General features: G+C 41.1%; 1 protein-coding gene across 3 annotated transcripts in view; it reads left to right on the top strand.

The window, feature by feature from the left end:
- TRIP4 (thyroid hormone receptor interactor 4) overlaps nucleotides 1-27,843 on the top strand; it is an 87,337-nt gene that overhangs the window by 26,056 nt on the left and 33,438 nt on the right. For all 3 annotated transcript variants that reach the window (XM_066273990.1, XM_066273992.1, XM_066273991.1), the window contains 4 exons: nucleotides 5,441-5,570; nucleotides 8,602-8,817; nucleotides 17,328-17,454; nucleotides 21,846-22,033. In XM_066273990.1, coding sequence (XP_066130087.1) covers nucleotides 5,441-5,570; nucleotides 8,602-8,817; nucleotides 17,328-17,454; nucleotides 21,846-22,033 — 661 coding nt within the window. The remainder of the gene's footprint in view (nucleotides 1-5,440; nucleotides 5,571-8,601; nucleotides 8,818-17,327; nucleotides 17,455-21,845; nucleotides 22,034-27,843) is intronic.

Here is a 27,843-nt window from a genome sequence, read left to right as displayed (position 1 = left end):
GCCATTGTTCCTTTGATGATCCCTCCCTCAAAGAGCTGGCAGGCAGGTGCCATATTTGAGACTCCATCAGCCTGGCTCACACTGTTTTCCCTGCTCATGTGATTCCCTGAGGTCCTTTCTCATACAACTTTTGGACCCACCAAAGAGTTTCCAGTAGCTTCTCCAGACAAATGGTCTGTTTTGGCTCATCCTTCAGATTTTCCTGAAATCTCTCAAACAAGGAGCACCTGGGCTTAGGCATGCTTCTACCTCTTTTGTTAAGTGGCCCCAAGCCCAGCACTAGCAGCAGCCATCTCCAGAGCACTTTGTAGCTAATGCCACATGGCCCCAAGCAGAATGCAGGCAGCAGCTGATCTTGGCTTGCACCTCCTGAGAGGCCCCAAAATTAATACACCTAGTGGACAGCTTCAGACCATGTCAAAGCACCACCACCTGAACACCTCAAGTGACACACTCAAGGGGAGGACTCAGCAGGCACTGGAGCCCTGCTGTCCACCAGAGCCTTGAGTGTCTAGATTGAATGATTGGAGAGTTTGTGCCACTGGACCCTACTATATTAGGCCACTCTATCAAGCCTGAGACACATAGCAGCTCCATCTAATAACATAAAAACAAACATAGGGAGGCTGCCAAAAGGAGGAGACAAAGAAACATGTCTTAAATGAAAGAACAGAACAAAACTCTAGAAAAAAACAACTAAACAAAATGGAGACTAGCAAACTCTTAGATGCAGAGTTTGCTCAATGAGCCTGACCAGGTGGTGATGCAGTGGATAGAGTGTCAGACTGGGATGTGGAGGACCCAGGTTTAAAACTCCAAGGTCACCAGCTTGAGCCCAAGGTCTCTGGCTTGAGCAAGGGGTCACTCAGTCTGCTGTAGCCCCACGGTCAAGGCACATATGGAAAAGCAATCAATGAACAACTAAGGTGCTGCAATGAAGAATTGATGCTTCTCATCTCTCTCCCTTCCTTTCTGTCTGTCCCTATCTGTCCTTCTCTCTGTCTCTCTCTCTCTGTTTCTGACACACACACACACACACACACACACACACACACACACACACACAAAAGAATGCTCAATGAACTTAGTGAACTTCAATAGCACAAAAAAGGACCAATCAGAAATGAAGTTTACACTAATTTAAATGAAGAAGAATTTACAGGGACCCAACAGTAGAATAAATGAAGCCAAGAATCAAATGAGCGCCTGACCTGTGGTGGCACAGTGGGATAAAGCGTCGACCTGGAACACTGAGGTTGCCGGTTCGAAACCTTAGGCTTTCCTGGTCAAGGCACATATGGGAGTTGATGCTTCCAGCTCCTCCCCCTTCTCTCTCTCTCTCTCTCTCTCACTCCTCTCTCTCTAAAAATCAATAAATAAATTAAAAAAAAAAAAGAATCAAATGAGCGACCTGTGGTGGTGCAATGGATAAAGCATTGACCTGGAACGCTGAGGTTGCTGGTTTGAAACCCTAGGCTTGTCTGGTCAAAGCATATATGGGAGTTGATGCTTCCTGCTCCTCCCTCCTTCTGTCTCCCTTCTCTGTCTCTCTCTCTCTCTCTCCTCTCTAAAATAATAATAATAAAAAAGAATTAAATGAATGATTTGGAATATAAGGAAGCAAAAAATACCTAATCAGAACAGCAAAAAGGATAAAGAAACCACAAAATTGAGGATAGTTGCCTCTGGTACAGCTTCAAGTGGACCAACATTCGCATCATGGGGGTGCCAAAAGGAGAAGACAGAGCAGGAAATAGAAAACCTATTTGAAAACATAGTGACAGAAAATTTCTCACACTGGGTCAAGGAAATAGACATATAAGTCCAGGAAGCACAGAGAATTCCAAAGAAGATGAACCCAAAGAGGCTCACCCCAAGACACATCACAATTAAAATACCAAAGGTTAAAGACAGAGAATCTTGCGGTGGCCAGGTAGCTCAGTTGGATGGAGCATTGTCCCAATGTGCCAGGGTTGCAGGTTGGATTCTTAGTCAGGGCACATGCAGGAGTCAACCAATGAATGAATGAATGGGTGGAAGTGAGTCTCCTTCCCCCTCTCTCCCTCTCCACTTCTCCTTCATGCCCTCTCCCCTTTCCCCCCTCCCCTTCCCCCTCCACTCCTCCTTTCCCTTTCCCCTTCTCCCTCCCCCCCGTCTTCCCTTCTCCCTTCCCCCACCTCTTCCCTCTTTTTCTTCCCCTCTTTGTCTTTCCCAATCCCCTTCTCCCTCTTTCCCTCCCCCTCTCTCCCCCACCCCTCCCTCTTACCTTCTTCCCCACCCCATGCCCCCTGCCCCCTCTTCACGGTCTTGCTCTCCCCATCCTCCCCTCTCCCACCCCCCTCCCAATCTTCCCCTCTTCCCACCTTCTTCCCTCCCTTTCCCCTCTCTCTTTCCTTTCTCTCCCCTTTTACCCATTCTCTCTCCCTCTCCCCTCCCCCTGTCCTTTCCCTCACTTCCTTTCTCCTTTCACCTTTCTCTCTCCCCTCCCCCCTCCTCTCTCCCCTTCCCTCTTCCTCTCTTCTCTTCCCCCTTCCTCTATCCCTTTTTCCCTTCCCCTCTCCCCTTCCCCCCTTTCTTGTTCCCTTCCCCCTTCCCATCTCCCCTCCCTCCTCCCCTTCCCCTTTCTCTTCTCCCCTTCCTTTGTTTCTTCTCTCTCTAAAATCAATAAATAAAAACTTTCTTTTTTTTAAGAGAACTTTAAAAGCAGAAAGAGAAAAGCCATTAATTACCTACAAGGGAGCTCTCATAAGACTGCTGGTTTCTCAACAAAAACTTTGGAGGCCAGAAGGATTGGCAAGAAATAATCAATGTGATGAAAAGCAAGGACACAACCAAGATTACTCTACCCAGCAAAGATTTTATACTGCTCAAAAGGATTAAGGGATATGAAGCAATAAAATATCCCCTAAATGTTTTGAACAGTATATTTAGAATCAAAGGACAGATAAAGAACTCCCAGACAAGAAAAAGATAAAAGGGTTCATTACCACCAAACCATTATTATATGAAATGGTAAAGGATCTCCTTTAAGAAGTAGGGAAAAAACGATAAAATAGATGGACAATAAAGTGACAATAATATATCTATCTATCAACAATTGAATATAAACAAACAGAACAGAAACACTCATGGATACAGAGAACATTTTGACAGTTGCTGGATGGGAAGGAGGGTTTGGGAGAATTGGGTAGAAAAGGTGAAGGGATTAAGCAGTTCAAATTGGGAATTAAACAGTATAGAAATGGGGATGTAAAGTACAACAGTCGATATAATCAATAATATTCTAATAACTTAGGATAATCACTTAGTTATGTAATGTGTAATCACTGGGGTGTATACCTGAAACTATTATAATAATGTATGTCAACTGTCATTGAAAAATAAAAAAAAAATGATTTAAAAAATTAAAGTGAAGGAATAAGGGCAATAGTAAATTACCATTATGATACCAGTAGTAATTGCTACAGTTAAGACCCACCAATGTATGCTAAAATTGTTGGATGAACATTTAAGAATAGATTTGCAAGGTCATGAAAGACAAGGAAAGACATAAATTGTCACAGATTGGAGAGGACTAAGACATGAAACTAACAATCCTGAATTCTTAGTAGGATCCTGAATTGCAAAAACTGTTGAAATCCAAATAAAGTCTATAATTTAGTTAATGGTGGCGTACTAATGTTAATTTCTTTTGATAATTGTACTAGGGTTATATAAGATAAGATACTAACATTAAGAGAAGCTGAATGAAAATTATTCAGAAACTCTGCTTTTTTTGCAATTCTTTCCTAAGTCTTCAATAGTTGAAAAACTAATGATAAAAAGAGTTAAGGACATCTTTAAAAGGAAAAAATGTATTCATTACTTTCCACTTACGAAAATACTTTGTTTTTTTAATGTAGATATTGGTTGGTTGGGTTATGATGGCTCTTTTCCGGGACACATGGATTTATAGTATGCTGTCACGAAGGAGATAACACACAGGCTGAGGAATGAATATGGGCTGTAGACTTAGACTTAAATTTACATTTTGTTCCTACCTTTTTTTTTTTTTTCTTCAAATTTTTCTTTTTCTTTTTTTGTATTTTTCTGAAGCTGGAAATGGGGAGAGACAGTCAGACAGACTCCCGCATGCGCCCGACCGGGATCCACCCGGCACGCCCACCAGGGGCTACGCTCTGTCCACCAGGGGGCGATGCTCTGCCGCGACCAGAGCCACTCTAGCGCCTGGGGCAGAGGCCAAGGAGCCATCCCCAGCACCCGGGCCATCTTTGCTCCAATGGAGCCTCGGCTGCGGGAGGGGAAGAGAGAGACAGAGAGGAAGGAGGGGGGGGGTAGAGAAGCAAATGGGCGCTTCTCCTATGTGCCCTAGCCGGGAATCGAACCTGGGTCCCCCACACGCCAGGCCGTCGCTCTACCGCTGAGCCAACCGGCCAGAGCCTGTTCCTACCTTTTTAAAAAATGTATTTTTTTTTTTAGTGGGGGGGGTGGGACAGACAGGGAAAGACAAACAGGAAGGGAGAGATAAGAAGCATCAGCTTTTCATTGCAGCATCTTTGTTATTCATTGCTTTCTAATATTTGTGCCTTGACAGGAGGCAGGGCTCCAGCTGAGCCTTTGACCCCTTGTTCAAGCCAGCCACCAGGGGGCTCAAGCCAGAGACCAGGAGGTCATGTCTGTGATCCCACTGGCTCAAGCCAGTGACCTTGCACTCAAGCTAGTGAGACTGTGCTCAAACCAGATGAGCCCGCACTCAAGTCGGCAACCTTGGGGTTTCGAACTTGAGTCCTCTGCATCCCAGGCCAACGCTCTATCCACTGTGCCACCACCTGGTCAGGCTTGCTTCTACTTTCTGATTTCTGAGTGTACTCAGTTGATCGTTTTTGAACTTTAGTTTCTTATTGTAAAACAAAAATAATACCACCTTTCTAACAAGATTATTGTGAGGATTAAATAATATACTGCTCAGAAAAATTAGGGGATATTTTATTGCTTCATATGAACTTTTTGAAGCAGTATATAATATATATATTGAGTGCCTTAGCATATAATAAGTTTTCATTATTTCTATCTCCTTTTTGCAATTTCTTTTTCCCCATTATTTAGTTTGTAGTTTTGTTATGCAAAGTGTGTTTACAGGTGATATTCAGTCCTACTCGATAAAGTTTTTAATTTATAAGGCATTTTACATTGTGTTGTTAAGCAGTTTGATACTCTTGGTGATCTAAATTTCCATAAGGGAGGAAATAGAGCTTAATGTTTATTTAGAACTGATTATAGCATCAAGCACTGTCTTGGCAATTGTTAGCTTTCTGTTGAAATGAAGATTGTTAATTATTGGGCAGAACCAGATTCTCTTATATTTCATTTTTTGCTGCACAGTGATACAACTAATTTGAATTATAGGCTGACACCGTTTGATTTCCTTATTGAATTTCAGGGACAGAAAATTCTGGAAAGGTGGACATCTCTACCAAGGACCTTCTTCCTCATCAAGAATTGCGATTTAAGTCTGGTCTAGAAAAGGCTATCAAGCATAAAGACAAACTGTTAGAATTTGACAGAACTAGGTATGATGTGGCTAAAATACCAAATGCTAAGAAGTAAATTAGTCCCCAGATTCTCCCCATTAAAACATTCTTAGTGGTGGAATATGGAAAAGTTTATAGGAAAATAACATAGGAGGCCTACATCTTGTTTTTGAATCTATGTTTGAATGAGATAGGCTCCCACCAAGAGGCTCCTATACTGAAACATTTGTTGATTTTTGGCGCATTAGAGTGCTTATTACCATGGCAAATTGTTGTGCTGCACTCTGGAGAATCTATGAGAAGTTGCCTCTTTGAGTGTGTAGATAATGTCATATCATGGGAAGGCATGATTTACCCTTCTCCTTCCCTTTGACAATGTTTTCTGAGTCAATGATCAGTATATTAAAATGTACCTAATTTGGCTTTTACACTCCTTTACTATCTTTTCTTTGGAAGACAGAATTTGTTCTATTTTTTATTTCTCTCATTTTTTTCTTCTTTTGGACCAAATTCATATATTGAAAACCAGTTAATGGTAAACAAACAAACAAACAATTATTTAAATAGAACTTAAATTCTCACTTCTCTAATGGCGTGTGAATGTGAGGGTTCTGGCCCTGGCCGGTTGGCTCAGTGGTAGAGCGTCGGCCTGGCGTGCAAGGGGTCCCGGGTTCGATTCCCAGCCAGGGCATACAGGAGAAGTGCCCATCTGCTTCTCCACCCCTCCCCCTCTCCTTCCTCTCTGTCTCTGTCTTCCCCTCCCGCAGCGAGGCTCCATTGGAGCTAAGATGGCCCGGGTGCTGGGGATGGCTCCTCGGCCTCTGCTCCAGGCGCTAGAGTGGCTCTGGTCGCAACATAGCGACGCCCTCGAGGGGCAGAGCATCGCCCCCTGGCGGGCAGAGCGTCGCCCCCTGGTGGGCGTGCCGGGTGGATCCCGGTCAGGCGCATGCGGGAGTCTGACTGTCTCTCCCCATTTCCAGCTTTGGAAAAATACAAAAAAAAAAAAAAAACCCCAAAAAACACAAAATACCCACCAAATTAAAAAAAAAAGAGAATATGAGGGTTCTTAGAGAGATCCTAAATCTTTTACTTACTGCAACTGATCTGGTAGTATATCCCTCACATCCTTTGGTTAGACATACCTACTACTACCAAACTGTTTGCTATGAATATATGAGATAAAATTTTGAAAACTTTTTTAAGTAAGCCCATCAGAAGATTTATAACTCCATATTTACTCTTTTAAGATTTTATTTATTGCTTTTACAGAAAGAGGATATGAGGGTAGGGGGTGATAGAGAGAGAAGTATTAACTCATAGCTGCTTTACATTAGTTTTTCATTGATTGGTTGTCATATGCGCCTTATCCAGGCAAACCCAGAGTTTCAAACCTGCAACCTCAGTGTTCCTCATTGACACTTCATCCACTGAACCACCACTGGCCAGGCCTTATTTACTTTTAATACTTTAAATATCGGCCTGACCTGTGGTGGCACAGTGGATAAAGCGTCGACCTGGAAATGCTGAGGTTGCCGGTTCAAAACCCTGGGCTTGCCTGGTCAAGGCACATATGGGAGTTGATGCTTCCAGCTCCTCCCCCCCTTCTCTCTCCCTCTGTCTCTCTGTCTCTCTCTCTCTGTGTCTCTCCCTCTCCTCTCTAAAATGAATAAATAAATAAAAAATACTTTAAATATCATCTGTAGCCCTACTCAGTAAAACTTAACATTAGAACTAGAATTAGACATGGAATACATTTCTTAATAAATAAAAACTGGAAAAGTGTCCCTATTAATGTTGCCCTTTTGCTGTTGTGTTCAAAGGCACTACTTTTTCATTATTTAAAAAAAATTTTTTTTTCATTGATTTGAGGGGAAAAGAGAGGGAGTGAGAGAAGCATCAACTTGTTATTCTACTTAGTTGTGCCCTCACTAGTTGCTTCTCGTATGTGCCCTGACTGAGGATCAATCCTGCAACCATGGCGCTCTGGGACTGTGTGCTATCGACTGAACTACCTGGCCAGGGCCACCACTTTTATTATTTAGGTTCACATATATGACTAGTTTTCTTCTGAGTCCTCTTAAACATCCCACTCTCTCTACTTTAAAGCTGAGTCCTGAATAATTGAAATCAATATATGAGTATGATTTTAGTGTTTCCATATGCCCATGTATATTACACATTTGTAGTTATGCACAAATCTTGTTGATTTGTGACTTTAGAGTAGCCACTTAACTTCTGTGAGCCCTGGGTTTATTATCTGTAGAATGAGAGGGTGGATCAAGATTTCTTCTAGTTCACATTTTCTTCATTGGTATAATCTTAGAAATAGGCCTGATTATCATATCACGGAATTTGGCCAGTGTATTAGTGAGGGACTGGAGATTTGGGGGAAAGTGGCTGACATACAGTAGTAGAGTAGTGGAGTGTCCTGATAGTAAGCCATAGGACTGAGAGTCCAGATTAGAACATTAGTTTCTAAGGGAAAGGATAGCAATTGGGCCTAATAAGAATAGACTGGGTCCCAATTTTTGAGAGACTACAATATTAAGTAAGCTGCCAAGATATGAACTCAGATGCAGCAAAGCAGGCATAAGCCCAGTTTTCAGAAGATTAAGAATAGCGCAGGAGTAAAGCTAGAAGGACAGTGGGTTATGGTGCTGTCTTTTCCTGCCTGAGGATGAGATTTGTTTTAGAAGCTGAGCCAAGCCTGCAGTGGGGATAAGATATATGTAGAAGATGGGAACTAGGCAGAGCTTGACCTGGTTTTATAACATTCTTGGGCATCCATACCTGAGATAATAATAACCTTTAGGTCAGCTTAATAGTGAGTTGCCTTGAAAATTTCCCAGGAGTCTTGGCTAGATAGCTTGGTTGATAAAAGCATCATGCTGACATGCAAAGGTTGCTGGTTCGATCTCCATTCACAGCCCATACAGTAACAGATCGCTCTTTCTGTCTTTCTCTTTCTCTCTTTCTCTTTCAAATCAATTTTTAAAAAAAATTTCCCAGTAATTAAGACCCTATTTGTCAATAGATGATCTCATTACACGTTCTTTTTTTCTTTTCTTAGCATTCGAAGGACCCAGGTAATTGATGATGAATCAGATTACTTTGCCAGTGATTCTAACCAGTGGTTGTCCAAAATTGAGCGGGAAACTCTGCAGAAGCGAGAGGAGGAACTGAGAGAATTTCGACATGCTTCTCGGCTCTCTAAGAAGATCACCATTGACTTTGCAGGAAGGAAGATTGTGGAAGATGAAAATCCACTAGCTGAGTATCATAGCAAGTAAGTGGGTAGCAGCAGAAAGGGTCCGAAAGAAGAGGGTGATTTGAATATAAAGATTTGCCCCCTCTAATAGATCTGTTATTTTTGTTGATTAAAAAAATATATATATTCATTTGGAATAGAAACATAAGAGTAGTGAAGAATATTTTTAAAATCAACAGGGAGGGGAACTGGTCCTACTGGGTAATTAGTGTAGTTTTATAAAAAACTTTTTAACACAATGAGGTACAGTTTGGGCATAGAAATAGATCAATGAAATATAACAGAATCCAGAAAGAGACCTCTGTGTGTCTGCATTGTTTATGTATGTGTGCATGAGTATGTGTCTATATGTGTGTAAATTTTGTAGTTGATGAGGTAGTATTTCTAAACAGTAAGAAAAAGATTAAATATATGATGAGACAATTGACCAATAGCTTAAAAAAACTGCAGTAGCTCTCTACCTTAAATCAAGCTATGATAATAAACTTGATTAAAGAGTTCCGTTTAAAAGAAGTGAAAGAAATATAGAAATATAGGAGAATAGTCTTGGTGTGATAAATCTCTTTCTAAGCAGGATATAAATCACAGAAGTCAAAAAGACATACAATAAAGTAAAAAATTACTATATTGAGAGGAAATAATTTTAACATTTTTAACAGTTAAAGAGTAATATTCATTCTATATAAAAACATAAACACTTTCTGCAAATTAAAAGAAAAAGACAAAAGAAATTCAGTAGAAAAATGGACAAAGGCTAAAAATAGACAATTTACAGATGAGGAAATACAAGTAATTATTAAACATTTGAAAAATGCTCAACTAGTTATCAAAGAAGTGCAGACTTTTAAACAGTCTATCATTAAATTGGCTGCAATAAAATATATATATATAATATTGCATAATCTGTGAGTGTAGAAAAATGAGTATGCTCTTTTACTGTGGATGGGAGTGTTAAAATGGTACAGCTTCTTTAAGGTATATAGCTTGGTGATAATCATATATCCTACAGTTGGATGCCTTTTTAGGAGGTAAACAAGCACAAGCAAGACTAGACTATGAGTTCTGTCCCATGTGTTCATGTGAACATAAACAATGATTAGTGTGAACTACACAGCAGAGGGCCTGTCCCCAATTCTGCACTAAGTATATATGGATGTGTGTTTAAAATCACATAGGGAGCCCCCCTGCAGTAAAACAAATAAATTTAAAAAATGGTACAGCCTTAACACCAAGAGTGAACTCTAATGTATACTATGGATTTTGTGTCATAATGATGTGTCACTATAAGTTAATTAGTTGTTACAAATGTACCGCTCTAATAAGGAATGTTTGATAATGGGGGAAGCTCTGCATGTGAGGGAACAGGAGTATATGAGAAATCTCAACTTTACATTCAGTTGTACCGTGAACTTAAAACTGCTCTAAAAAATAGTCTGTTGAATAAAATTGCCATTATGGTAACTTAGAGTTGAGAATAGATATGCATATTGGCTCCAGCACAGTACTGAAAAGAAAACACAGAAATCTTGCTCTGTTTTCTGTTTTGAAAATGATACGTATCTCTCTCTCTCGCTCGCTCTCTCTCGCTCTCTCTCTCTCTCACACACACACACACACACACACAACTGGATATTAGTGAACAGAGTAGTGTTTTCTACAAGGCTTAATTTTTGGCTTTTCTCTTTCGTACCTGGAAAATCCATCATAGAATTTTCCTAAACAAAGGTCATTCTCTTCCTACAAGAAATTCTACCACTAGCTTCAATGTAATTAATTTGTTCTCACCTCTTCTGTATATATATAAAAGATATAATAAAAAATAAAGATATAAATAAAAAATAAAATTATTTTTGGATGATGGGTTTAGGAATTTTTAATTTTGTTTTGATTAATTTGTATTTTCCAGTTTATGCATAATAAAAATGGATTGCTTTTACAAGAACAATCACTATAGAGCGAATAAAAAAAAACAAAAGGGTGCAGCCTTTTTTTAGGACTGAAATTGGGCAGTATCTCAAAATTTAAATTGTGCATACTTTTTAGCTTATCAGCTATACACCAGTTTTCAAATGCTAGTTTCTTTATTTCCTTCTCAATAGTTTTAAAAAATATTTCCCATTGTAACACATGGAAAATGATATTTTATCATAATTTTTATTTATGTTTCTATGCTTTGGTTGTATACTAGTAAATCTGAACATTCTGAAAATGTATTGGTTAGCTTTTTGTATTATTTCTTTTATACATTATGGACTTTTGGACATACCTACCACTGTACTATGTCTTACATCTATTTCCTTCCTTCAGATTTTCCTTCCCCACCACCATTTTAGACTTTCTCTTCCTCGCCCTGGCCGGTTGGCTCAGCGGTAGAGCGTCGGCCTAGCGTGCGGAGGACCCGGGTTCGATTCCCGGCCAGGGCACACAGGAGAAGCGCCCATTTGCTTCTCCACCCCTCCGCCGCGCTTTCCTCTCTGTCTCTCTCTTCCCCTCCCGCACCCAAGGCTCCATTGGAGCAAAGATGGCCCGGGCGCTGGGGATGGCTCTGTGGCCTCTGCCTCAGGCGCTAGAGTGGCTCTGGTCGCAACATGGCGACGCCCAGGATGAGCAGAGCATCGCCCCATGGTGGGCGTGCCGGGTGGATCCCGGTCGGGCGCATGCGGGAGTCTGTCTGACTGTCTCTCCCTGTTTCCAGCTTCAGAAAAATGCAAAAAAAAAAAAAAAAAAGACTTTCTCTTCCTTCAAATTCTCATACTCTTTCTTTTTTTTTTTTTTTTAAAGCTTCATGCCCTTGTGTTTGCTTTTCCTTTGATTTGGAAATCCCTTCCTCAATCTATGCCTCTCAAATATCTGCCTCTCTCTTGAACCTACTTAGTACAGCAAATGTGATGATAGAATGAAAACTGCCAGATAGGTGGTGCCTAATAGTATTAATAATATCCTGTTGGCCCTGGCCGGTTGGCTCAGCGGTAGAGCGTCGGCCTAGCGTGCGGAGGACCCGGGTTCGATTTCCGGCCAGGGCACATAGGAGAAGCGCCCATTTGCATCTCTACCCCTCCGCCGCGCCTTCCTCTCTGTCTCTCTCTTCCCCTCCCGCAGCCAAGGCTCCATTGGAGCAAAAGATGGCCCGGGCGCTGGAGATGGCTCTGTGGCCTCTGCCCCAGGCGCTAGAGTGGCTCTGGTCGCAATATGGCGACACCCAGGAGGGTCGCAACATGGCGACGCCCAGGATGGGCAGAGCATCGCCCCCTGGTGGGCAGAGCGTCACCCCCTGGTGGGCGTGCCGGGTGGATCCCGGTCGGGCGCATGCGGGAGTCTGTCTGACTGTCTCTCCCTGTTTCCAGCTTCAGAAAAATGAAAAAAAAAAATATATATCCTGTCATGTTCATCATCTTTTTAGCTGTCTTAAACCTACCACTTAGAATCAAAGCTTCTTGAAGGCAGGAATCATGTCCTCTAAACCAGTGGGTTTTTTTTTAACCTTTTGACACTTGAGGATTGGTGAAAATAAGAGAATTATTTTGGAAACCATTAAGGCAGAAATCACCTTGAGCATAAGTGAATTCGATCAACACCATTGGGTCTGTAATCTTCAAACAACATCAGGGTACTTAACTCTTTTGCGGACCAGCACAAAATTTCTGGTGGGCCAGTCCATGGACCAGTGATTGAAAAACACTGCTCTAGGGAGAACCAAGATGACAGCAGAGTAGGCAGACGCACAGACTCCCAGCTCACACCACCAAACTGGATTACAAATTAATTTAGGAACAATCAGTGTGAAAAACCAACTTTGGATTAAAAGAACAGGTCTAAAAAACTAAGGAGCAAAGAAGAAGCCACACTGAGCCTAGTAGGGAGCGCTGAGGTGCGGAGGGTTTCCCCTGCTTCCAGGAGCAAAGGTGGGGTGAGACTGAGAGTACAGAAGGTCTCTCATTACAAGGAGTAGAGCAGAGAATATTGCTCACAGCCACTTGCCTGGGGACCTGGGAACAAGGTAAGCTGAGAAGGCTGGCTTGTCTTCCAAAAGGAAACTGGGGAAAGAGAGACAGACAGTGATGGGCAGAGGAATGCATGGAATGACCTGAGAAGGTGACTCATTCAGTCTGGAGGCAGCCATAGGTGGGGGAGGGGTTGAACCATCAACAAAGCACAAGCCTAAACTGGTTCCGGGTGACCCACCTCCAGAAAACTCTCCAGCTCCAATCAGAGCAACAAGACAGCTGAAAACAGGCAATAACTCAGGTCTCCATGGAGATCTGAGATAACCTCCCCCTACTGAAACTGAGAAAGCACCCTGCCCCAGAGAGAAACTGGTGCAGATCAGGCCTTCAGAGTTTCAGGTTATACCCACTGTATTTTTGAATACAGCTCCAAATAAGCCCCCTGCTGAGATCAGTAAACAAGATTACCACTGAGTTCAGAAAACTGAGAAGAAAACAAACAAATCAAGACTTCAACTTGACCAGGCAATGGTGCAGTGGATAGAGCATTGGACTGGGATGTGGAGGACCCAGGTTTGAAACCCTGAGGTACCCAGCTTGAGCGTGAGCTCATCTGGTTTGAGCAAGGCTCACCAGCTTGAGCCCAAAGTCACTGGCTCGAGCAAGGGGTCACTCACTCTGCTGTAGCCCCCTGGTCAAGGCACATATGAGAAATCAATCAATGAACAATTAAGGAACCGCAATGAAGAATTGAGGTTTCTCATCTCTCTCCCTTCCTGTCTGTCCCTCTCTCTGACTCTCTCTGTCTCTCCCACCAAAAAAAAAAAAAAAGACTTCAAAGAGGCTCTACTAGGTAAGAAGATCACAGCTGGAAGAAGCATACAAGTCATAGAGAATAATGGGTAGGCAGAGAAGCATAAGTCATATGCTTCAACAAGATAAATCCTCTGATAAAGTCTTGGACAAATTGAAAGTAATTAAATAACCAGATGCAGAGTATAAAATAGTCATTTTTAGGATGCTTTAAGATCTCAAAGCTACAATGGATGGACTTAATGAACACTTCAATAAAGAAATTAAAAGGATAAAAAAGGCATGGAAATCATAAAGAAGAACCAGACAGAAATGACAAACACAATATCAGAAATGAAGACTATACTGGAAGGAATTAAAAGCAGGCTGGATGAAGTAGAGGATCAAATCAGCAACTTAGAGGACAAGATAAGTGAAAGCACGAAAGCAGAGCAGCATAAAGAAAAGAGACTAAAAAAAACCTGAGGAAACTCTAAGAGAGCTCTGTGACAATCTAAAGAGAAACAACATCTGCATCATAGGGGTTCCTGAAGAAGAAGAGAAAGAACAAGGGTTAGAGACCTTATTCAATGAAATCATAGCTGAAAACTTCCCTAAATTGATGCAGGAAAAAAGTCACACAAGTTCAAGAAGCACAGAGAATTCCATTAAAGAGAAACCCAAAAAAAATCTACACCAAGACACATCATCATTAAAATACCAAAGCAGAGAGAAAAAGAGAAAATATTAAAAGCTGCTAGAGAAAAAAAGGCTATCACCTACAAAGGAGCCCCCATAAGGATGACATCCGACTTCTCAACAGAAACACTTGAGGTCAGAAGGGAATGGCAAGACATATTCAAAGTAATGCAGAACAAGAGCCTACAACCGTGATGGCAAACCTTTTTATAAAAACTACCCACTTTTGCAGTGCTGGTCAACCTGGTCCCTCTCGCCCACTAGTGGGCATTCCAGCTTTCATGGTGGGCCAGTAGCGGAGCAACCAAACGGTGCCACGATTGGTCCACCAGGAAAGCTGGAACGCCCACTAGTGGGCGAGAAGGACCAGGTTGACCAGCACTGCAAAAGTGGGTGGTTTTTATAAAACGGTTCGCCATTACCGGCCTACAACCAAGACTTCTTTATCCAGCAAGGTTATCGTTTAAAATCGAAGGAGAAATAAAAAGCTCAGATAAAAAAAACTCAAGGAATTCATTACAGCAAAACCAATGCTGTAAGAAATGTTAAGGAGCCTGTTGTAAACAGAACAAAGGGGGAAAAGAATATAGTAAAGGAAGAATATAACTTTAAAGAACAAAATGACCATAAACAACTACTTGTCAGTAATAACCTTAAATGTAAATGGATTAAGTGCTCCAATCAAAAGACATAGGGTAGCTGAATGGATAAGAAAACAGGACCTGTACATATACTGTCTACAGGAGACGCACCTCAAAACGAAAGATACACATAGACTGAAAGTAAAAGGATGGAAAAAAATATTTCATGCAAGTGGAAATGAAAAAAAGTTGGGGTAACAATACTTATCTGACAAAATAGACTTTAAAACAAAGACTATAGTAAGGGATAAAGAAGGTCACTACGTAATGATAAAGGTAGCAATCCAACAGGAAGAGATAACCATTATAAATATATATATGCACCTAATATAGGAGCACCTAAATATATAAAGCAGATTTTGATGGACATAAAAGGAGAGATCAACAGCAATACTATAATAGTAGGGGATTTCAATACCCCACTAACATCAGTGGATAGATCCTCAAGAAAGAAAATTAACAAAGAAACAACAGAATTAAGGGATACACTAGATCAACTGGATTTAATAGATATCTTTAGAACCTTCCACCCTAAAGCAGCAGAATATACATTCTTTTCAAGTGCTCATGGTACATTCTCTAGGATAGACCACATATTAGAGCATAAAATGAGTCTCAACAAATTTAAGATTGAAACTATATCAAGCATCTTCTCTGACCACATTGGCATGAAACTAGAAATCAACTACAATAGGAAAACTGAAAAACACTCAAACACTTGGAAACTAAACAGCATGTTATTAAACGACGACTGGGTCAACAATGAGATCAAGGAAGAAATAAAAAATTTTCTTGAAACAAATGAAAATGAGCATAAAACAACTCAAAATCTGTAGGACACAGCAAAAGCAGTTCTGAGAGGAAAGTTCATAGCATTACAGGCATACCTTAAGAAGCTAGAAAAAGCTCAAAAAAAACCTTAATCCTGCAACAAAAAGAACAGCAAGTAAAGCCTAAAACAGGGGTCCCCAAACTTTTTACACAGGGGGCCAGTTCACTGTCCCTCAGACCATTGGAGGGCCGGACTATAAAAAAACTATGAACAAATCCCTATCACTATGAACATATCTTATTTTAAAGTAAAAAAACAAAACAGGAACAAATACAATATTTAAAATAAAGAACAAGTAAATTTAAATCAACAAACTGACCAGTATTTCAAGTGGGAACTATACTCCTCTCACTGATCACCAATGAAAGAGGTACCCCTTCTGGAAGTGCAGCAGGGCTGGATAAATGGCCTCAGGGGGCCGCATGCGGCCCGTGGACCGTAGTTTGGGGACCCCTGGCCTAGAGGAAGTAGAAGGAAGGAAATAATAAAGATAAGAGCAGAAATAAATGACATAGGGGCTAAAAAAGCAATAGAGGATCAGTGAAACCAAGAGCTGATTCTTTGAAAAAATAAACAAGATCCATGAACCCTTAGCCAGACTCACCAAGTTAAAAAGAGAAAGGACTCAAATAAAATTAGAAATGAGGATGGAGAAGTAACAATGGACACAGCAGAAATACAAAGGATTGTAAGAAAATACTATGAAGAACTGTATGCCAAAAATTAGACAACCTAGGTGAAGTGGACAAATTCCTTGAAAAAAAAATTTTAATCTTTAGAAAAACACGCTCTAAAACTTTTGAGTTGCCTTACATATCAGAAGTTCCTAATAAGTATCTCTTTAATTGCATTCAAGATCAGGTTCAGCTTTTGCTACTGGAAGAAGCTTTTCATTACATTGTGCCTCAGAATTAATCATCTACATTTGTCAAGCATTCAGCAGTGGCATGGAGTAAAGCAGCAAGAAATGTAGTGCTATAGAGTAGAATAAGATGTGGTTCCCGCAGGACCTATGATCTCTTACTATCCAGTAGAATTAGTTCCACTAATGAAAATTATCACATAGGATTAGAGCCAAATAGTCATAGCAAACAGAACCATACGATGTATCCAATTACTAAATAGTAGGTGCTATAGGACTTCAGAGAAAGGAGGAAGCACTTTTGTGTAGGGCCAGTAGAGAGCATTGTTAGAACTTCTGGGCCTTGAAGCAAGGCTAGAATTCAGATCAGCATGGAGGAGTGGAGAGAGGGACTCCTGAGTGGGCAAAGGAATAATCGAGTATGTTGAGTAAATGGGCTGCCGTAGAATACTTTTCTGTGGGTCAGACTATTTCTAGGCAACTTTTCAAATCCTGGCAGTTTAAATAATCAGGTTAAATGATTGTAGTGTGCCCTACCTACTTTCTTAGCATTCTGGAACTTTTACTAATTCATATTCCTTAGGGTCTTGGAGTGAAGAGCAGGAAGTTGGGGAGGGACAAGGAGGAGGTCATCTATGAGCCTCTCTTTGAATTTTACTCTTTATTACTATAGAAGCTTGTTTTTTATTGGTGGTAAGTAAGGATATTTCGAGCATAGAACATTACCAATTATTGCATCCTTTGGTTTGTTATCACAGACTAGATGAGACAATACAGGCCATTGCCAGTGGAACCTTGAACCAACCACTGACCCAATTGGATAGATCTTCTGAAGAGCCTTTCGGAATTCTTGTGAATCCCAACCTGTACCAGCCCCCTCCCCAGGTTAGTGGATCTTTGCTTTAATTGATAATGAAAGAAGTTTGGTCCTAGGCATTTCTCCTTTTAAGTGTGCCTCTTTAATGCGCTTTAAATACCAATCTGCTATGCTTTCTCAACGCGCCCACCGATCTTATTTTCTGGCTCAGTTTATTCCAGATTTTTTGCAGCACTTCTGACAAATTGACCTATATTATTATCTGAGTATTTCCAAAAAGAAGGTTTTGTTTAGTACTGTAGAGATTTAGACAATAATTCCATGGTCCTTTTTTGAAAGAGAGTCAGGAACATTGAACTGTTCCTGTATGTGCCCTGCTCTGAGAATCAAACCAGCAACCTTTGTGCTCCGGAACAGCATGCCAACCAACTGAGCTATCTAGCCAGAGCTTAATTTTTATTGATTTTTTTTTTTTTTTTTTTTTTTTTTTTTTTTTTTTTTTTAGAGAGACAGGAAGAGAGAGGAGGGGGAAGGAGCATTCATTTGTTATTCCACTCAGTTGTGTATTTTTTGGTTCCTTCTTGTGTGTGCTCTTAACTGACTGAGGTAACCAGCCAGGGCTCCATGGTCCTTTTGTTAATGTTTTTTTCTGTATATTTTATAGAATATGGGTAGTCCCGCAGAGCGATGTCTTAAATTAATACGTTAATACAGATATTCATTGTTGTCATTTATTTTCCACTCAGGTACATTGAGTATCTACTATGTATAAGCATAGTAGAAAGGGATCAACCAGACATTACTTCTATCTTCAAAGAAATCATAGACTAGTAGGGGAAAAGATTAGATAAGTAACTCCAAGCTTAAAGGAAATATAAATAAAGTATGGTAGAAACCTGGAGGAGGGAAAGACTACTTTCAGTTAAGGAGAGTAAAAGAGGCTTTTATAAGGGAAGCTTGCATTCATTAAAACAGGGGTCTCAAACTCAACTCAGCATGTGGGCCGCAGAGCAAGATCACAGCCGTTTGGCGGGCCGCACTAGGTCTACAAAAGGCAACTGTTACGCAACACTTTTCAGTGTCACAAAACGACCAGAAACTGTAGTTCGTGGATTAGTCTGCGGGCCACAAAAAATTGTTCGGCGGGCCGCAAGTTTGAGACCTCTGCATTAAAAGTAAATGTCCAAGATAAAAGATGTTTGGGGATGATGGGGAAAAAAAATTCCAGGCTAAATGAACTGTAGGAATAAGGCATGGCTACACAAAAACACAGGAGATATGTGTATGGAACAGTGAATTTAGGCAATCCAGATAGTACTCATAAAAGGGATTATCATGAGAAATAGAGTTAGGTAGGTAGATACCAGAGTTTAATGTTTATCTAGGAAGTTGTTTGTTTTTTTTTAGCGGGTGGGGGTATACGTGGGGGACAGATGGGGACAGATAGGGAGAGATGAGAAGCATCAATTCTTCATTGTAGCACCTTAGTTGTTCATTGATTGCTTTCTCATACGTACCTTGACAGAGGGGCCTCCAGCTAAGCCAGTGACCCCTTGCTCAAGCCAGCATGGGGTCATGACTATGATCCCATGCTCCAGCCAGCAGCCCTGTGCTCAAGCCAGTGACCTGGAGGTTTTGAACCTGGGTCCTCTGCATCCCAGGCTGACACTCTATCCACTGTGCCACTGCCTGGACAGGCAGTTTCACATTTTTTAAAAAATATTTTATTTATTGATTTTACATAGGGGTGGGAGAATAAGAAGTAGTTGTTTCACTCTAGCTGTTTATTGGTTGCTTGTCATATGTGCCTTGCTGAAGTTTCAAACCAGCAACTTCAGCGTTCCAGGTTGGTGCCTTATCCACTGCGCCACCACAGGTCAGGTGGAAGTTTTTACATTTTTATTGTGTTAATAAATGTGAGCTATGGACAGTTCTTAAACAGAGAGTTGCAATCAGAGCAGTGCTATAGACAGTTTAACTGGAAATATTTGTTCATCAGCTAGTTTCATTGCTAGGTTCTGGGAAATTAAAAGATAAAGGCCCAGTTCCTGTCCTTAAGGACTTCAAGTTTAGTGGGAAGATGTGTTTGAATACAAATATTACAATTCATTAAGGTAATTGCTCTGATAGATACATGTCATAAGTATAATATGAATTTAGGAGAGAGTTCAGAGGCCCACTAAAGGAGTCACAAAAGAAATAATATTTGACCGGCCCTGGCCGGTTGGTTCAGTGGTAGAGTGTCGGCCTGGCATGCAGAAGTCCCGGGTTCGATTCCCGGCCAGGGCACACAGGAGAAGCGCCCATCTGCTTCTCCACCCCTCCCCCTCTCCTTCCTCTCTGTCTCTCTCTTCCCCTCCCGCAGCCGAGGCTCCATTGGAGCAAAGATGGCCCGGGCGCTGGGGATGGCTCTGTGGCCTCTGCCTCAGGCGCTAGAATGGCTCTGATTGAGGCAGAGCGACACTCCCTGGTGGGCATGCGGGTGGATCCCTGTCGGGCGCATACGGGAGTCTGTCTGACTGCCTCCCCATTTCCAACTTCAGAAAAAATACAAAAAAAAAAAAAAAGTGAGAAAAATTAAGACAACTAACCCTAACTTCATTCTAATAAAGTCTCCTTTTTTCCCCTTAAATTTCAGAGCGTTCAGTCTTCTTGCTCTGGGTGGAAGAAACATTAACCCTTGTCATTCTCTACTGAACTACTGTTGGGACTCTTTAGTTTCCTGTAATTAATTACCTGTACCTGTAATTTTCTCTTCTCTTTACATGATGGAAGCCTCGTTTCTGTAGTGCTCCATCCTCTTTTTAGGGGACGAGTTGTTTAATTCAGGGTAAGAAAATGCTTCATGCATCCAATAGTCAGAACTGTAGGCCCTAACAACATCTGTGTGGCTTTATTATGGTACCAGGATGTCATCCTGCCCCTAAACACATGAAGAATGTACAGACCAAAATGTTGACCCTTCATTTGGCTGATAGATTTATGTTGGGAAATTGTCCAGAATCCAGTATGGATTATTAATAGGCATAGAGTGGAAATAATTGCAGACCAATTATTTGATCTGATAGTTATGCTGATGCTGGAATCAGGAAGCTTTCTATGGAGATTTTAAGTCTAATTATCCTTTAAGATGGGACCTTGGGCCCTGGCCGGTTGGCTCAGTGGTAGAGCGTCGGCCTGGCGTGCAGGAGTCCCAGGTTTGATTCCCGGCCAGGGCACACAGGAGAAGCGCCCATCTGCTTCTCCACCCCTCCCCCTTTACTTCCTCTCTGTCTCCCTCTTCCTCTCCCGCAGCCAAGGCTCCACTGGAGCAAAGATGGCCCGGATGCTGAGGATGGCTCCGTGGCCTCTGCCTCAGGCGCTAGAATGGCTCTGTTCCCAACAGAGCGACGCCCCAGATGGGCAGAGCATCGCCCCCTGGTGGGCATGCCGGGTGGATCCCGGTCAGGTGCATGCGGGAATCTGACTGCCTCCACGTTTCCAGCTTCAGAAAAATACAAAAAAAATAAAATTAAAAAAAAAAGAGATGGGACCTTGTTACCATAAATGGGACTCCCACGGAGTTTATATATAAGTTTTTGTTGTTGTTTTTTTACAGAGACAGAGAGAGAATCAGAGAGAGGGATAGATAAGGACAGACAGACAGGTACTAAGAGAGATGAGGAGCATTAATTATTAGTTTTTCGTTGCGACACCTTAGTTGTTCATTGATTGCTTTTTCATATGTGCCTTGACCATGGGCCTTCAGCAGACCAAGTAACCCCTTGCTCAAGCCAGTGACCTTGGGTCCAAGCTGGTGAACTTTGCTCAAACCAGATGAGCCTGCACTCAAGCTGGCGACCTCAGGGTCTTGAACCTGGGTCCTCCACATCCCAGTTCGACGCTCTATCCCAGGGGTCCCCAAACTTTTTACACAGGGGGCCAGTTCACTGTCCCTCAGACCGTTGGAGGGCCGGACTATAAAAAAAACTATAAAAAAATCCCTATGCACACTGCACATATCTTATTTTAAAGTAAAAATACAAAACGGTAACAAATACAATATTTAAAATAAAGAACAAGTAAATTTAAATCAACAAACTGACCAGTATTTCAATGGGAACTATGGGCCTGCTTTTGGCTAATGAGATGGTCAATATGCTCCTCTCACTGACCACCAATGAAAGAGGTGCCCCTTCCGGAAGTGCAGCGGAGGCCGGATGAATGGCCTCAGGGGGCCGCATGCGGCCCGCGGGCCGTAGTTTGGGGACCCCTGCTCTATCCATTGTGCCACCGCCTGTTCAGGCTGAATTTATATCTTCTCCAGCTTTTTTGGCCCTTTTTCAGACAATGATGGGATAAAATTTTCTAAGAGTATGTTACCACTATGATTTCTTTATTAGTATTCATCTCATTTTTTATATCTACTCCAGATTTTCCCATTTTCAGAACTGTTATGTTTGATTTCTTTCCTGTGTAGTGGATAGACCAGACAGTGACAGCCTCACAGAAGAAGGCTTTCCATTCAGGAAAATCAGATCTAGAGTTCAACTTAAATCGGCACCAGTTGCGAATCCAGGATAATGAATTTCAAGAAGGCTTTGATGGTGGCTGGTGCCTCTCTATGCATCAGCCCTGGGCTTCTCTGCTTGTCAGAGGGATTAAAAGGTAAGAATAGGTATGAATCTTGGCAGTGAAAGATTTTACAGTGACATAAAGTTGCTTTAGAATATGGGTTGGAATTTATTTTCCCCAAGCTAATGATGATTTGTAATACTCATTAGTACATAGAATTTTAAGCAATATATTCATGTTACTGATTTGGTTATAGTTTTTTGTTTTTTTACTAAATAGCTTTAAAAATGGAGGTTAAAATGGCTAAGGATTTTGAAACCTGAACTCTAGCTCCATCTCTGCCACTAACTTTGTGATTCAGAGCAAGCTAATTTACCTTTATTACAAAGTCCTAACAAAGAATACAATACCAATTTTTAATCTTTGGAGGTAAATCTATCGATAAAACTTCTCTTGTCATTGCCTTTGTGATATAGCACTCAACAACTTTAATGGTTTGATCTTAGTTGAAGTTCAAAGTTTTTAATGCCTATTTATATATTAATTTTAAGACACTAGCCTAGCCTGACCTGTGGTGGTGCAGTAGATAAAGTGTCGACCTGGAATGCTGAGGTCGCCAGTTCAAAACCCTGGCTTGCCTAGTCAAGGCACATATGGGAGTTGATCCTTTCTGCTCCTCCCCCCTTTCTTTCTTTCTCTCTCTCTCTCTCTATATATATATATCCCCTCTCTCTCTCTAAAAATGAATAAATAAAATCTAAAAAAAAATTTCTGGGCTTGCCTGGTCAAGGCACATATGAGAACTAACTACTATGGGAAGTTGATGCTTCCTGTTCCCCTCCCCAACCTTTCTGTCTACCCTCACTCTAAAATCAATAAATAAAATCTTTAAAAAAAAAGACACTAGCCTAACTGTGGTTTTGTTTTTCTTTTTTTTTTAATTTTATTTATTCATTTTAGAGAGGAGAGAGAAAGGGAGAGAGATAGACAGAGAGGGAGGGAGAGAGGAGAGAGAGACAGAGAGAGAGACAGAGAGAGAAGGTGGGGAGGAGCTGGAAACATCAACTCCCATATGTGCCTTGACCAGGCAAGCCCAGGGTTTCGAACCGGTGACCTCAGTATTTCCAGGTCGACGCTTTATCCACTGCGCCACCACAGGTCAGGCTTGTTTCTCTTTCTTTCTTTTTTTCCTCCCTCCCTTCCTTTCTTCTTTCTTTCTCTCTCTCATCTATCTATCTATCGATCGATCGACCTGTCTGTCTGTCTGTCTGTCGGGGAAGTAGTGATAATGGTAGTAATAGTTACAATTCTATGGTTTCATATGTTTCTTTACAATTCAATTTCTTTATTTTCTCTTTGCTTTTATAAATGTAAAGAGAAAATTGGAAAATACAGAAAAGTAGCTAGAAAAAGAAAGATGACCTATAATCCCATCCCCTAGAAACAGCTACTTTTAGCATTTTGGACTGTTTATATTCTTTTGCCAATTGCAAATTGTTTTTGTTTTATTTATTGATGTTAGAAAGAGGAACGGTGTGAGAGAGAAACATTGATTTGTTGTTCCACTTATTTTTTGAGTGAGAAAGAGAGAAAGGAAGGGAGAGAGATGAGAAGCATCAGCTCACAGTAGTGTCACTGTAGTTGTTCATTGATTGCTTCTCACACATACCTTGACTAGTGTCTCAAGCCAAACCAGTGACCTCTTGCTCAAGCCAATGAATGGCCTTGGGCTCAAGCCAGTGACCATAGGATTATGTTGATCCTACGCTCAAGCCAGTGATTCCATGCTCAAGCTGGTGAGCCTGTGCTCAAGCCAGATAAACCCATATTCAAGCTGGTGACGTCAGGGTCTCAAACCTAGGACCTGAGCTTCCCAAGTTGATGCACCACCACCCATCAGGCTGTTGTCCCACTTATGCATTTATTGGTTGATTCTTTTGTATGTCAGAGACAGTGAGAAGGACAGATAGGGACAGACCGGAAGGGAAAGAGACAAGAAGCATCAATTCTTTGTTGCAGCACCTAAGTTTACTCTCATTGATTGCTTTCTCATATGTGCCCTGACCAGGGGGCTACAGCAGACCGAGTGACCTCTTGCTTCAGCCAGTGACCTTGGGCTCAAGCTGGTGAGCCTTTCTCAAACCAGATGAGCCCATGCTTAAGCCAGCAATGTCGGAGTTTCAAATCTGGGTCCTCTGTGTCCCAGTCTGACGCTCTATCTACTGCGCCACTGCCTGGTCAGGCTGGTTGATTCTTGAATGTGTCCTGACTGGGGATTGAGCCTGCAACCTTGACATGATGAGATGACAGTCTAACGAACTTTCTACCTGGCCAGGGCTGCAGACTATATAGTGAGGTCATAATAAATACTATGTTTGTGTTTTCTTCTTTCACTTATCATTACATTTATTTTTCCTTTTTATACAGTTTTATTACTATAAAATTGACATAGCCTGACCAGGTGGTGGTGCAGTGAATAGAACATCAGCCTGAATCGCAAAGGACCCAGGTTCGAAACCCCAAGGTTGCTGACTTGAGCGCCGGCTTATCCAGCTTGAGTGTGGGCTTGCTGGCTTGAGCACAAGGTCACTGGCTTCAGTGTGGGATCATAGACATGACCCCATGGTCACTGGCTTGAGTCCCAAAGTCACTGGCTTGAAGCCCAAGGTCACTGGCTTGAGCAAGGGGTCACTCACTCTGCTGCAGCCTTCCCCCAAACCCCCATCAAGGCACATATGAGAAAGCAGTCAGTGAACAACTAAGGTGCCGCAACAAAGAATTGATACTTCTCATCTCCCTCCCTTCCCGCCTGTCTGTTCCTCTCTGTCTCTCTCACTAAAAAAGGAAAAAAAAGAAAATTGACATATAACTTTGTATTTGCGTTAGGTATACAGCATAATGATTTAACATAAGTATGTATTACAAAATGATTATTGCAATGAGTTTAGTTAACATCTATCACCATACATAGTTAATACATTTTTTGGTTTTGTGATGACAACTTTTTTTTTTTTTTTTTTTTTTTTTTTTACAGAGGCAGAGATAGACAGGGACAGACAGACAGGAATGGAGAGAGATGAGAAGCATCAATCATCAGTTTCTCGTTGCGCATTGCGACTTCTTAGTTGTTCATTGATTGCTTTCTCACATGTGCCTTGACCGCGGGCCTTCAGCAGACCGAGTAACCCCCTGCTGGAGTCAGGGACCTTGGGTCTAAGCTGGTGAGCTCTTTGCTCAAGCCAGATGAGCCCGCACTCAAGCTGGCGACCTCGGGGTCTCGAACCTGGGTCCTTCCGCATCCCAGTCCGACGCTCTATCCACTGCGCCACCGCCTGGTCAGGCTGTGATGACAACTTTTAAGATCAGCTTTCTTAGCGGCTTTCAAATATATACAAAACGTATTGTTAGCTGTATTCACCATGCTATACATCCACAGGACTTATTTATAATGGAAGTTTGTAACTTTTGACTACTTCCTCCATTTCTGTATTTCTACTTCTGTATTTGTGAGTTTGGTTTTTTCACATTCTACATAAAAGTGAGATCATACAATAATTTGCCTTTCTCTAGGTGTCTGACTTACTTCACTTAGCAAAATGCCCTACCCATATTGTTGCAAATAGAGGACTCCTTCATTTATTTATTTTTTATTTTTTTTGAGAGAGAGACAGAGAAGGACAGATGGGAAGGGAGAGAGATGAGTATCTATTCTTTGTGTGACACCTTAGTTGTTCATTGATTGCTTTCTCCTATATGCCTTGACTGGGGTGCTACAGCAAAGCAAGTGAACCCTTGCTCAAGCCAGCAACCTTGAGTTCAAGCTGGTGAGCTGTGTGATCAAACCAGATGAGCCCACGCTCAAGCTGGTGACCTCAGGGTTTCAAACCTGGGTCCTCTACGTCTAACTTTGACGCTCTATCCACTGCGCCTCTGCCTGGTCAGGTGGGACTCCTTTGTTTTTATGACTGTGAATAATATTTCACTATTTATATCAAATTTTCTTTATTCATTTATTTGTCAGTGGACACTTAGGTTGTTTTGGCTATTGTGAATAATGCTGCAACAAATATGGGAGTACAGATATTACTTTCTTCTTTCTTATTTTATCAGCTAGAATTTTAAATGTCTGGCAGTGTCCTAACTCATAACAGTAATAATACCTTATATTTAAATAGAATTTTACAGATTTCAAAGCAGTAGCTCTATGAAATAGATCATGCCAGTAACATTACAATCTTGGACAAAGAGGGTACTTAGGCAGGCAAAGGTAAAGTAGCTTGCTATGAATTACAGAGTTAGTTAGTGGCAGAGATAGAACTAGAGTTCAGGTTTCAAAGTGTGTGTTCCATTCTCATTATAAGCTTCAGTCATTTCTCTAGTTTCCTGAAAGAAAATTTATTATCATTATTTAGGAACAATCATTTGTGCTTTGAGGTTTTCATGATTAGTTGTGATTTCCTTTCTTCATTAAGGTGCATTACTGTTTTTCACCCTCTTGAAGGTCAAGCTTTCTTGCTTTAGCTTCTAATTGTATCATAGTCCATGTGTGTAGTGCTGTTAGAGCAAGTGCACTTGAATCTGCTTCTACTCCAGGGCAACTAGGTCCTCAGATGTCTGTTTTCTCATTCAGTTCTCTGCAATTTAAGTGTCTTCCCTTTTTAAAGTAGAAAACTACATAACTTGTTCTCTGCTGTGGGAATCAGAATGTTTACATCTCTCTCATCCTACTTTGGATCTGTACAGTTCAGATTTTCTCACTGAAGAGAACAGGATGAACAGCATCTAACCCACAATCACTAAATACACTGAAATAAAGTGGGTGGTTCTGCCACACTTGTGAGATTATTTTCCCAGTAACCTTTCAGGTTATTTGGTGTAGGGGGAAGAAATATATGGATTTATTCCTCGTTTACTGAGTACCTACTATGTGCCTAGCACTCTTCTGATTCACTGTATTGGAAAACTAAGGATATGACACATTCCCTATTTCCAGTATAAGAATAGTATCATAGCCTGACCTGTGGTGGCGCAGTGGATAAAGCGTCAACCTGGAATGCTGAGGTCGCTGGTTCGAAACCCTGGGCTTACCTGGTCAAGGCACATATGGGAGTTGATGCTTCCAGCTTCTCCCCCCTTCTCTCTCTCTGTCTCTCTCTCTTCTCTCTCTCTCTCTCTCTCTCTCTCTCTCCCCTTTCTAAAATGAATAAATAAAATAAAATTAAAAAAAAAAAAAGAATAGTATCATAAGGGTATATTATCAAAGGTACTTTAGTTTATTGATGAGAAACATATTATTGTAATTCTTGGAGTAATTGAATTATTTTGAATGCATTCTGCTATTTCATTTGAAGATTGAATTCAAACTAGTCAATAGATTGTTTAATTTTCTACAAAGAACACAACCCTTTATAAAATACTTAGACAATATAAATGAATGTGGTTTCAATTTAAACAGTAAAGATGATAAGCTTTTTTATTTACTTAGACTCAAATAATAATTATAAAAGTAACTTTCTTGAAATATGTATGGGTGAGAACTTTTCTGTTAGGTTGAAGAACAATTAACAAATCTTTCAGGAAAAGGTTCGCCTTTGATTCAAAGAATGCAAGGATTTTCGTTTTTGCAGGATCACTTGGATGCCTTGAAAATAGAAGATTTATATTGTAAAAGTCCCAGCACTAGTGAAAGCTCCCAATATGAGTTACAGAGATCTGATTTAAAAAAAAAAAGAGTTGAGTGAGATAAATGGTCTTTGTTCTGATGATAGAAAAAAAGTAGAGAAATGCGGTTCATACTCAAGTGAAGGGTTTTGTGGAAAAATTGTCACAAAAAATACCCCTCTTGCTGAGTTATCATCTACAACAATGTTTTACAGCCGCTGATCTGCCAGAAATTTTAGGTC

This window comes from Saccopteryx bilineata, chromosome 4 (genome assembly GCF_036850765.1).
Source record: "Saccopteryx bilineata isolate mSacBil1 chromosome 4, mSacBil1_pri_phased_curated, whole genome shotgun sequence".
NCBI lineage: Eukaryota > Metazoa > Chordata > Mammalia > Chiroptera > Emballonuridae > Saccopteryx > Saccopteryx bilineata.
The sequence above is the reverse complement of the archived record's forward strand: the minus strand, read 5'-3'. Positions and strand labels throughout refer to the sequence as shown.